This window comes from Podarcis filfolensis, assembly GCF_964270895.1.
Source record: "Podarcis filfolensis genome assembly, chromosome: 14".
Lineage (NCBI taxonomy): Eukaryota > Metazoa > Chordata > Lepidosauria > Squamata > Lacertidae > Podarcis > Podarcis filfolensis.
The window spans coordinates 27,215,482-27,227,976 of NC_139616.1; the positions used below are offsets into that span (position 1 = coordinate 27,215,482).

The following is a 12,495-nucleotide window of genomic DNA, read 5'->3' on the forward strand; positions in this document are numbered from 1 at the left end:
ACAGGGAACAGCAGGTTCCAGGAACAAACGCTCTGGGATTAAAGAGGCAAGAACAATGCTGCCCCCCCCCCACAGGAGGGGGTGGGTACTCTCGACTGCAGGGGCTCACAGCTGCTGTGCTTGGATTTCTGCAACAGGCAAGGCCATTGTCAGAAATCCAGGCACCCTACAGGACCTACGAGGGGTGAAGGCAGGACCTGCAAGACATCTTTCCTTAGTCTTTCCTGAGCTCAAGAGGGCCAGGGAGGTGGGGAGAAGGCAGCTGCAAGTCCCTAGCCGTGGAGAAGGCAGGATGAGTGCAGTCCCATCCTTTCAAAATCTCCCCATTGCATTGACGCATCAATTACACCCCACAGAACCTCTGGCCTCCAAGCACCAACGCACCTTAAATGACACCTTAAAGTTTATTCTGAGACAGAAATAACTCCATATACAATGGTACCTCAGGTTACAGATGCTTCAGGTTACAGACACTTCAGATTACAGACTCCGCTAACCCAGAAATAGTACCTCGGGTTAAGAACTTTACTTCAGGATGAGAACCAAAATCGTGCGGCGGCAGAGGGAAGCCCCATTAGCTAAAGTGGTATCTCAGGTTAAGAACAGTTTCAGGTTAAGAACGGACCTCCAGAACAAATTAAGTTCTTAACCCGAGGTACCACTCTATGCTCAGGGATGCTACCCGAAATTAAGCCAGCCTTCTACAATGAAGCCGTTGGAAAATATTGGCTACATACATATTCATTTCACATGTAATTCTGTCTTACTATTTAATAAACCATAGAATTGTAGGGTTGGAAAGGATGCTAAGGGTCGTCCAGTCAGTGGCGTAGGAAGGAGGGTGCAGTAGGTGCGGGCCACCCCGGGAGTAATCACTGAGGGGGGGTGACAAAATGGCAAAAATATGTGTTTTTAAAATATATTTTTTTAAATCAGGCTCACGGTACTTTAAAAATAAATAAATAAATAACTCCTGCACCCCCCTTTCTACGTCACTGGTAGCTAGGTGAGGCGGGGGACACTGGGCACCACACCGCAGGGCCTGAGCCACGCATCTCTCCTGAGGGGGAGATGGCGGGTGGACTGCTTGCAAGTTCCGCATTGCTTTTTTGAGCTGCATGGGGCTTGCGTCTGCCCACCGCCTCAGCTACCCTACAGCTGAGGGGGAGGCTGGCGGAGAGGCTCCACACAGCCCTGCCTTGGCTCGCCCCACTCCAGGCTGGAGTTGGCTTGCTCCGACCCTGGCTACAGGGCGCACGCACCACACCGGGCACCCCAGCAGCTACCTATACCGCTGTGTCCAGAACAACCCCCTGCGATGCAGGAATAACAACTAAAGCATCCCTGACAGCTGGGCATCCAACTTCTGTTTACAAACCTCCAGCGCAGAAGGTTATCTGCCATTTTCCTTCTCCTGTGAATTTGCATTGCACATCCAGGCCGCTCTCCAGCCAGAGGACCCCATGTTTGTGCTTGAGAGCTGGCTCTATCCCATTAAATACGCCCCCCCAAAGCAGCCTTCCTAAACCTGGCCCCCTCCAGGTGTTCTAGGCTTCAACACCCATCATCCCTTGGAACCAGCACAGCTAGATGATGCTGAGCAAGTCGAGTGGGTGTCATAGTCCAAAACAGCTGGAAGGAACCAGCAGGAGGAAAGCAGACGTTTGCTCTTCATTGAGCCGCTTAGAGAACCAGGCCTCTGGCTTTCAGAAGTGGGGAGCCTCCACCCAGCCCTGTGCAAGTCCCTGGGTCAGTGTCTGCAGCAGACTCCTTCAAAGGCTGCTGTTATCAGCGATGCCCTTGGTGCAGGCACTTGGGGGCAGGGGGGCAGGGGGGCCTCGAGGTGGGGCACCCCCCGCCAGAGGCGGATGGGGGATGCTGAGCAGCGGAAGGAGCTGGTGATGATGGAGGAGGGCAGCTGTGAGGAAGACCCTGGGCCCCCCGCCCTGCAGCAGCCCCCCTGCCTCTGGTGCAAAGGCAAGGTGAAGAGACCGTAGAGGATCGGGTCCAGGCTGGAGTTGAGCAGGCCGAAGCAGAAAAGGATGTGAGCAACGGAATGGGAGACAGCTCCCTCCATGGTGGCTGGCCAGAACCAGTACCAGAGGCCCAGCAAGTAGTAGGGGGTCCAGCAGACCACAAAGGAGCCCACAATGACTATGCTGAGGCGCAGCATGCGCAGCTGGGCCCACGGGATGGGGTCACGCGAGCGGCGCAGGGGCAGCTCCTTGGCAGACACTGCAAAGACAAAGAGAGGATAATGTAAGAAGAGCCTGCTGGATCAGGCCAAAGGGGGCCCATCTAGAGCAGCATCCTGCTCTCACAGTGGCCAACCAGATGCCTGTAGGAAACCTGCAGGATTCAAGCTCTAGAGTCCTCTCCCCTCCTGTGGTTTCCAGCAATTGGGATTCAGAAGCATTGCTGCCTCCAGCTGTGGAGGGAGAGCACAGCCGTCATGGATAGCCCTCTCTTTGAAAGCCATCTAAGTTGGTGGCCATCACTGCCTCCTGTGGGAGGGAGTTCCATAGTTTAACTATGCACTGGGTGAAGAAGGAATTCCTTTTATCCGCCCTGAGTCTTCCAACATTCAGCTTGCCTTTTCTCAGTCCCAAATGCTGCAACCTTTCTTCACTGGGGCGCCCTTGATCATTTTGGTTGCCCTTTTCTAAAGCTATTCCAACTCTGCAATATCCTTTTTGAGGTGAGGCGACCAGAATGGTACACAGTATTTCAAATACAGTCGCACCATAGATTTCTACTATGGCATTATGATACAGGCAGATAATGTAGCATCCTCATTTTGCTCCCCAGCTTCTCTGCATTTCTGGGTGATGTATACTTGAAGGGTGGTCCTTGCCCACAGTGGAAATTGCCACTCTACTAGGGGTCTGCATGGGGGTTTCACTCCCTCTCTCTCTCTCTCTCTCTCACACACACACACACACACACACACACATCAGAAGGGAGTGAGAACAGGAGAAACTTTGCCTGGGAAACTTCTTCCCATGTCCATCAAAACACTTTGCCGGATTAGAACAAAAGTCAGCCTTCCAGAAACCTTCTACCAGGGAACATCACAAGCAGGCACTCAAAAGAGAGAGCTATGCCCTGCTCCTTGCCCTGGCATCTGGGAATCAGGACCACAAGGCCTCCTCTGAGCATGGAGAAAGGCTCCATTTTTCCTGGTGAGGCTAATAACTTCCAGTTATTAGCGGGTTTTTTCTCTGCGGGGTTTTTCAGATCCTTCAAAAAAACCATTCCTGTGGCAGATAGTTCCATCAGTTAATTCTTAGTATGGGAGTGGGAAACCTCAGGTTCAGGGGTCAAATGCAGCCCTCCAATCCTCTCTACGTGGCCCTCAGCACTCTCCCCAATCTTTGCCGCCAACCGGCCTTTCTCCTCCCCTCTCCCCTGCGGAACTCACAGCAGCTGGAGGACCCGATGCGGCGGGAAATCTCAAGCAGGATCCGGGAGTAGCAAGCAACCATGATGAGCAGCGGGAGCAGGAAGAGGCAAAGGAAGCTGAGCATGTTGTAGGCCGTCTCGTGCCAGCGCTGGGTGAAGGCACCCCTCGTTGTGCACTGGGTGAAGTTCTGCAGGGAGCTGATGGTGACCGTGCGGAACAGGAAGAGCTTGAGGGGGGAAACAGCAAACCGCCAAAGGTGAGGGGGGAGAGAAAATGGGGCTTTAAGCTCTTGCAACATGTTGCATTCAACCCCCCCCATACACCCCACCTTACCCCAACTTTTTAGGAGAGAAGCAGCCATCCCACCCTAGGACAGCTACGCTCCTCTCCTGGTGAAGGAGCCTTTCTTCCTCTGTGGGGCTTGCAGCTTTTGGAAGTTTGGGTGCAACTCAAACTCAGCTTGCAGAAGAGGGCTTTGCAAGGAGCTAAGTCAGGTAAGTTTTTAATGGCTGATGTTTTATCGCTTTGTTATTAATAATAATATTTTGTTGGGAGCTGCCCAGAGTGCCTGGGGAAACCCAGCCAGATGGGTGGAGTATAAATATTATTATTATTATTATTATTATTATTATTATTATTATTAGGCCTGCAGCATGGGCGTAAATCAATAAAAAAGTAAATCAATAAAAGTATTTAACTAACTTGAGTTTCTTCCCCTGCTAACATGAAGGCTGCCCCCCACTAAAAAAATCCTGACTACGCTCATGACCTGCAGATCCCCAGACTAACCCTGTACCTTTATTGCTATACAGTGGTACCTTGAGTTACAGACGCTTCAGGTTACAGACTCTGCTAACCCAGAAATAGTACCTCAGGTTAAGAACTTTGCTTCAGGATGAGAACAGAAATTGTGCTCTGGCGGCACGGCGGCAGCAGGAGGCCCCATTAGCTAAAGTGGTGCTTCAGGTTAAGAACAGTTTCAGGTTAAGAACGGACCTCCGGAACGAATTAAATTCTTAACCCAAGGTACCACTTTACTGACTTCTCCCATTTGGCCATGAAGCTCACTGCCTCTCTCAGCCTAACCTACCTCACAGGGCTGTTGTGGGGATCAAATGCAGAGCAGGAAACAGAACTGTGAACGCCGCCTTGCGCTCCATGGAGAAAAGAGGTTTGATAGGGATGCGATACAATGAATAAATCTGAAAGGGCACCAGTTGGCGAAGGGAGGGGGGGGCAAGTACCTGAGGAATGGAGAGCCCAGCGCTCAATAGCCACGAGGCGTACAGCAGGACCTGACTCCTGCAGCGGGCCTTGGCGATGGTTAGGGGGTGCAGAATGGCATTTTGGCGGTCCAGGCTGATGATGGCAGTGACGAAGGCTGAAGCGTACATGGCCAGGAGTCTGAGGAACATGAGGAGGCGGCACGCCCAGTCGCCCGCCCGCCACTGCAGGGTGACATTCCAGACAGCATCCATGGGCATCACCACCAGGGCCACTAGCAGGTCGGCAGCTGCCAGGTGCAGGAGAAGCAGGTGGGCCTGGGAACGATTGGACTGCGGCTTGCCCATGCCAACCCACAGGACTGCCATGTTGCAGGCTGTCAAAATCATGCAGAGCCCCAGAGTGATGGCCACGCGAGCCTTGGCTCCTGCCGAAAAGGTGGGCAGCTTCAGGGTTTCTGCCGTGGTACTGCCGTTGGCCCACATAGCCCCCTCTAAGGGGAACAAGCCGCCACAGGGTGCCACACTGGAATTCTCCTCCAGGGTCATTGTGGGGACTGTTCACTTCCACCTAGGCAGCCGGGGGAGACACACAAACCGAGTTATAACAGGTTGCAGGCTAATGGGGATCTCACTCCCTCTCCCAGCAGATCCCTCGCTGCCCATCCACACACACCCCTTCTGCCTCACCTGGAGCTGTCTGGGATGTTTCTCTGGAGCAGCTGTATCTGTGCTGTCTCTCTCGGAGCCACTGACTCAACTGGCTCAAGCGTGGCCCCTCCAAGCCTCCACCTCAGGCTCTGCCCGCCTCTCTACCTCCTTGGCACCTGCCCCAGCTCACCTGGCTGATTCCTCTTCACAGCAACAGACCCAGCCACTCAGCTCCCTTCCTGCTGCTCAGTGCCTTGGCAGAGGCTTCTGTACTCTCCTCTTAATACCATCCCATGTCACACTGGCTCACTCCCACCCCCAGAGGGAGGGGCATACGCAGCCAAAACAGACCCCAGCTTGGATACCAAGGCTGTTTGGAAGTGCAAAAGAAGGCTGGTTTCTTTTTGCATCTCAGCTAAGAGCAGAAACAGAGACTCAATGGCTGCAGCAGCTGCTAAGGTAGTTCAGACAAGGCATCTTTTTCCTCATCAGAAAGTAGCCCCTGAGAACCTCTGTCAGCCTGTTCCGTGCTTGCAGGAGTCACCTCCACTTGCCTTGGGATAAAACTTAAGTCATCTACAGATGCTACCTTTTGAAAGGCCATCTCTTTCCTGCTATAAACTGGGGAAGATCGCAGGACAGATAAAAGAAAGTCCTTATTCATATAGCGCAGAGTTGAGCTATGGAACTCACTCCCACAGGAGGCAGTAAAGGCCACCAACCTAGATGGGTTTGAAAGACAATTAATCTAATTCATTTGTGGCTACTAGCCATAATGGAGGCTAGGCAGCAAAGCTTCTCAATACCAGTTTCTGCAAGCCTCTCAGCGGTCATTCCTCCGCTGGTCACTGCTGTAGATACATGACCTAACTGCCTGTCTCCAGGCACTGCTATGATCTGCAAGGGATTCCCACAGAGCAGGGTTGAAGTTGCCAGCCTTCATGTCATGTTTGCAGACATCTTTGTAATGCAGAGATGGTCTGCCAACGGGTGGCGTCTCTGAAGCCAGTGCCCAGTAGAGCAAGGCCTAACAATCAGTCATTAAAAGTGTGCACCAGTGAGGGTCCTGCTGCTGTTTGCTGCCACCAAGGGGAGCACTTTGACGAGTGGTGCTCTTTCGCATCTCAGTAGAAAATGAGGGATGATGCCAGGATTTGAGTAGAGGGACCCAGGCAGACCCAGGGCTCCATCACGGCCAGCATGGTGTAGTAATTAGAGTCTCGGGCTTGGACCCAGGAGAGATCAGAGTTCAGGGTTCAAATCCCCACTCAGCTAGGAGGCTCATTGGATGTGACCCCCAGGCACTGCCTCTCAGCCTAACCCACCTCACAGGGCTGTTGTGGGGATTGAATAGAGAAGGGGTGATGCACAGACACCACCTTCCATTCCTTGGAGAAAAAGAAGGGATATAAACTTAATAATAATAATAATAATAATAATAATAATAATAATAATAATAATACTATAAAATGGAGTAGCCAGGGGGCAGGGAATAGAGAACCCATGCTATATACTAATATATTGTTGTTGTTGTTATCCGTCCGACAGGCAGCGGCTCCCTAGGGCTGCGGGCGGGCCAAACGGAAACACGATTGTTAGCTAGGGTCTCTGGAGCCCCCGGGGGCTGCCCACACGCTGTGCTGAGAAGCGGAGCAGCAGGAGAGAAAGGAGGCAGCGGCCCGCAAGCAGGGTTGACTCCGACGGGACGGACGCCGCACTCTGCATCTCAAAGGCTCCGCCGGGACGATTAGCAAGTCCCTGCGCGAGGAAGGTGGGTTCATTAGGGGGCGGGGGAAGAGGCTCAAGCAGCCGCCAGGCAGTCGCCAGCAGGGGCGGGGTGCCGGGGCGAGCAGGACTCGAGAGCTCACGCAAATCCTGACACGCGGCGGCAGCAGGAGCACATGCCGCGCACGTCCAGCCCGCCCCGTCGAGTGTGGCTGCTGCTGCCGGGCCTTTGTTATGTACGGTGAGGCGAGGGGCGCCATCGGGCCGCCCTCCTGTCTCCCTCCGACTGGGGTCTGGCTTCTCTACCCTCACCGCAGAGCAGAGGCCCCCCCCCCCATGCCTCCCACTCCTGCCCAGGGTTGTGTTCATACCTGCAGCTTCCCTGGTTCTTGCAAGTCCCAGGAAGCCGAGGGGCTTGGTTTGCTGTCTTGTTTACAGACTATTGTATTGATTTTGTACTGTTCTAATCTGCTCCTAGACCTTTGGGGGAAAGCTGGTAATAAATATGCTAAATCTAAAACGGATTTGAGGTTTTTACAGAGGGGAATTAACGGGATTCCTCCTGGCTGAAATTAATAAATTCTGACTGTAAAAACTTTTCCTCTAGGTCTGGGGTGACCCTGGCAGGGGCACTGGGTTGGGAGGGGCAGAAACAGGCCTTCATTAACCCACATTAACCCCCACTCACAAAGCCCCACCCAACTGTCTTTGCCTTGGGAGCATTACTCCACTTCAACTACTGTATAGGGTGTTTTTTTCATTCACATAATCTGTATATTGCTTTTCACTGTCAAATATTCTCTAATCAGTTCGCAGAATTAAAGAGTTGGAACCAGTTAAATAAACCTCTAATAAACAAATAGGTTAAAGTGGGATCGTTTATTTACAGTCATTTGTATCACACATCTTCTCTCTGGGTAAAAGCTACAAACAGAGGAGCTACAAAAATATTTAAAACATCAGTTAATACAATAAGTATTGAAACAATATCATTATTAGAGACTCACAACAAATCAGGTGGAAAATGTAAAAAGAACAGCTCAAACATATGTTCGCAACAGGAGCGGGAAACCTGATTTTAAGATATTGTATTAAAGCAAATCAGTTTGATTTGTAATAATTTAGAAAATTAATAAAAAATAATTGGGGGGAAACAGCTCAAGAAACATCCATAAAATTAAGCCCTCAAACACCTTCGCCTCCCTCTAAAAAGGAAGCAAAAGAAGAGGGAGGGGCCTCTCCAGGGTCTTGGGGGTGAACTATAAGGAAGGCCCTGTTAATCTAGATTAGAAAGCAGCACAACTTCTTGGTAGATTTGAGAGTGGGGTGGGGTAGAGACATCAGGTGGAAGACCAATTAAGGCTTCAGACAAGAGTCTTGTTGGACCTAGGAAGGAACTGGCAACCTGAGCAAAGGCTTTAGAATATGCAAAGTAAGTTTGCCACCACCTTATTAGCTGTGATTCCTGCATTTCAGAGCGTTGGACTAGATGACCCTTGGCTTCCTTTGAATGCTATGATTGTATGATTCTACCCATCCGTAGCCTAGCTGTGTTCAGTACCAGGTTCTAGATGAAGCTTCCAGACCTTCAAGGGCATCATGGCCCATCACTTTGCAGCCATGTCATTGAGAATTGCCAAGGACCGAATAACTCTGACCACGTGGGCTTCCATCTTCCAGCAATGCAGCCAGACCAACCCCTAAAAGTGGACCAACAGACTCCAGGCCACATCCATTGCTGCCTAGGAGTCCAGAGAGTCATAGGAATTTCCAGGCCACACAGTCCCCCAGATAGCCAGTGAGCCGAGGTGGCCCAGTCTACTCCACTCAAGATTAAGTCTACATTTATTCACCTCCATCTAGTTCACAGAGAAGCCAATACCACTTCTCTTGGAGAACAGAGCAGGGTGCCACCGGCAGATTCACGACACAACACTTCCTGACCCCAGATAACCTTGCCCACAAGTGTCATGGAGATGTGGACTTGTGACAAAACAGATTAGTGCATTGCAGGGGTTGAACTAGATGACCCCTAGAGTCCCTTCCATCTCTACAATTCTACAAAGGGCAAATGAAAAGCAACAGCCACTGACAGCACCAGAAGTCTGTAGGGTAACAAAGGAGGCTTCTGTCCCCCAAAGCACCCAAAAAAACAGGAAGAGATCCAGATGGGCTGTTGTGAGACAAATGCTGGTCTAGGCTCCTTGGGGAAGACGCCAATAATTAACCCTAGATGGAGGGAGGGAGACTTGTTAGGGTCAGTGGGAAAGGAAAGCTATTCTGCACTTGCTCAGAGGCTCTGTCCCGACATCTCGCCCCCATGTATTGTTCTGACTTGGAGCTTGATTGAGTCATTGATTCACTGCATCTATATCTCCAAGGAGCTCAAGGTGGCATACATGGTTCTCCCCCTCTCCATTTAATCCCCACAACAAGGTTAGGCTGAGAGGCAGTGACTGGCCCAGGGTCACCCAGTGAGCTTCATGGCTGAGTAGGGATTTGAACCCTGGCCTCTCAGGTCCCAGTCCAGCGCACTAACCACTACACCACACACTGGAAGCAGTGGCCTCTTCTGCCCTACCCACAAAGCCAGCCCACAAAGAGCCAAGTTGGCAAAGGACAGAACACATCAGAACACAAGAAGAGATGTCCTGCCTCTATGGAGGCAGAAGATAGCTATTGTGGCTAGTAGCCACTGACAGCACTCTTCTGGTCTAAATTTTTTTTAACCCTTTCCATGTTGGTGGCAATCAATGCCTCTTGTGGGAGCGATGCCAGTGACTCTTCCTTTTGTCTATCACAGCGGGGATTAGGGCAAAGTTTGTTCACAAATGCTACAACCTTGCCAGCTGCTCTTAGACTTCCAAAGCAACATGGAGGGAGGGAAGGCAGGGGCAGCTGGCAGAAGAGCTTAATTGGCACCTCTGTGGGTCATTGCTTCCTAGAATGTCCTTGACTCTAGGGAAGAAAGGGTCTTTCAGTTTGGGAGAGGTCTTTCTGCTCCAGAGCGCTTCTTGCCATGGCGATGTCCCCACTGGGCTCCTGAGCTTCCAGATGCCAGTCAGGCCAGTTGGCACAGGGCAGGCGAGGGGGTGTGAAGGTCAGCCTTGAGATGCCGGCGGAAGGAAGCCCTCCAGGAAAGCCACCAGCTCATCGGGGAGAATCTGGAAAGAGAGGCAAGAGACAAAGAGAGAGAGCAATGTAGGGGGTCAGCATCAGTCAAGGGCAAGTGGTCAGGGAGGGGGGCAGAAGGAGCGCTCTGTTCTTGGCAGTCCCCTGCTTTGCCTTATGCTCAGCTGCTGAACAGGAAACTGAACATCTGAATTAGACCCACTGGTCCATCTAGCTCAGTATTGCCTGCACTGACTGGCAGCAGCTCTCCAGGGTTTCAGGCAAGGGTTTCTCTCCCAGCCCTATCTGGAAATCCCATCGGGATTGAACTTGGGACCTTTTGCATGCGTAGCTCTGAACTGCGACGGTCCTTCCCGCTTTAAGGCTTCCCTTGAACCTGCCCAGGGGGAGCAGAGAATAGCCGGAGTCGGAAGGGCTGTTTGCAGCTGGAGGAGGTCCAGAGCTGCATGCAAAAGGCCGCATGCTCAAGGCGCTGCCAGTCCGCGCTGGACGGAGCTTGCTGCCCAGATGTGGCTCGAGGGACGTACCTGCGAGGAAAGATCCAGCTCCGCGAGCTCCGCAGTCCAGGGCGGTTCTGTTCGCCCGCCTCCGTCGGTGGAGGACTCGGCAGGGGCCCCGGTTCCGGAGCAGGACGGAGAACCCAACAGCCAGGGGCCCGACGGCGAAGCAGGGGAGCGGCAGCAGCAGGAGGCGTCGAGGTGGTCCTGCTGGAGGCCGCGAGACCAAGCTAGGGGATCGGGCGCCGTCGGGGGGCGTCGGGCAGCGCGGGCCAGCGCCTCCTCGCTGAGGCCCAGCTGCTCGGAGAGGTGCGCGATGTAGCGGCTGGCCAGGCGGAGCGTCTCGATCTTGGTCAGGCTCTGCCCGGCAGGCGCCACCGAGGCCGGCAGGTAGAGGCGCAGCGTGTGCAGGGCCTGGGCCAGGCGCCGCATGCGGTGCTTTTCGCGCTGGCTGGCGCTCTGGCGCTGCCCCAAGCCTAGCCGGGCCCGACGGCCGCTGCTGCTGCTGCTGCTGCCGCCGCCGCCTTTTCTGGCCCCGAGGCCCGCGCTGCTCCAGGGGCAGAAGGAGGGCGAGAAGCCGCAGGAGTCCGGAGAAGAGGATGGGGAGGCGCTGCTGGAGCCGTCGGGCCATCCCCACGTCGGGTGCTGGGGCTGAGGTTGAGGCTGGGCGGCCCAGAAGGAGGGCAGCTGCAGAGCTGGGCTCCCGAGTGGGGCAGTGGGATAGCCGTGGGCCATGGCTGCAGCCGAGCTGGCTCTGGGAAGACGCCGAGGCGGCCGGCGGCCTTTATGCCGCCCCGAAGGTGTGAACTGGCACCTCCGCGAAGCCCAGCGGCGCATCAAAGCCGGGCCCTGTGAACGGGGGGGGGGAGTACCACCCCGGCCGAGGAGGGGTTCTCTTTGGGGACGTTGGGGACGCCCCTTCCCTTCTCTAAGAGACCCTAATCCACCCGCAACAAGTTTCAGGAGAAAAGCGATGATTTTTTTCACGCAGTGCCTAATTAAAACTGTGGAACTACCTCCCACAGGAGGCCCTCGTGACCACCAACTTTCGTGGCTTTAAAAGAATAATAGAATCATAGAATGGCAGAGTTGGAAGGGACCCCAAGGGTCATCTAGTCCAACCCTCTGCAATGCGGGTATTTCAGTTAAAGCATCCATGACAGATGGCCATCCAACCTCTGCTTAAAAACCTCCAAGGAAGGAGAGTCCACAACCTCCCGAGGGAGTCCGTTCCACTGTTGAACAACTCTTACCAACAGAAAGTTATTCCTGATGTTTCGTTGGAATCTCCTTTCTTGTGACTTGAATCCATTGGTTTGGGTCCTAGCCTCCAAGCAGACTTGCTCCATCTTCCATGTGACTGCCCTTGAGAAATATTTGAAGATGGAATTGGATTTGCCGGAAGCCACCGGAGGGAAGCGTGCTCTTGTGCTTGGGTCCTGCTAGTTGGCTTCCCGTAATAGGAGTCCGGCTGCCCACTATGAGAACAGGATGCTCTACTAAATGGGCCTTGCTTCTTATGGGGAGTGAATGGGGCGCCTCAACTTGGGCAGGTGGGATGAGACATGAGTCTGACTGACAGGGAACAAAGGAAACTGCATTGGCACTGGAAGGGGCTCCCAGGTGCCAAGGAAGCGCCCAAGGGCAGCAGGTGCCACATGCAAAGGCAGGCATCAGGGTTTGCAGCAGCCCCCTGCCCCACCACAGGCCAGGGACAAAATGGAGCCCCTCCTCAGCCAAAGGAGGACTAGATCAGCCTCCCTCTATCTGGTGCCCTCCAGAGTTTTTGGACTACGACTCACATCAGCTGGAGGGCGCCAGGTTGGGGAATCCCAAGCTTGGTCCAAGGACTGATAGTCATGTG

The 12,495-nt window shown here is 53.3% G+C and overlaps 2 protein-coding genes across 2 annotated transcripts; both read right to left on the minus strand.

Moving 5' to 3' along the window:
• Positions 1-386: 386 nt before the first annotated feature.
• On the minus strand, positions 387-7,026 carry LOC310748750 (gonadotropin-releasing hormone II receptor-like). The gene is made up of 4 exons (XM_083584604.1): positions 4,648-7,026; positions 3,422-3,629; positions 663-2,235; positions 387-510 (listed from the first exon to the last, which is right to left on the minus strand). The coding sequence occupies exons 1-3, from the start codon at positions 5,173-5,175 to the stop codon at positions 1,751-1,753; spliced, it is 1,221 nt and encodes a 406-aa protein (XP_083440730.1). The 5' UTR covers positions 5,176-7,026; the 3' UTR covers positions 387-510; positions 663-1,750.
• Positions 7,027-9,270: 2,244 nt separating this feature from the next.
• On the minus strand, positions 9,271-11,392 carry LOC310748755 (mesoderm posterior protein 2-like). The gene is made up of 2 exons (XM_083584609.1): positions 10,662-11,392; positions 9,271-10,166 (listed from the first exon to the last, which is right to left on the minus strand). The coding sequence occupies exons 1-2, from the start codon at positions 11,364-11,366 to the stop codon at positions 10,104-10,106; spliced, it is 768 nt and encodes a 255-aa protein (XP_083440735.1). The 5' UTR covers positions 11,367-11,392; the 3' UTR covers positions 9,271-10,103.
• Between the last annotated feature and the right edge of the window lie 1,103 nt (positions 11,393-12,495).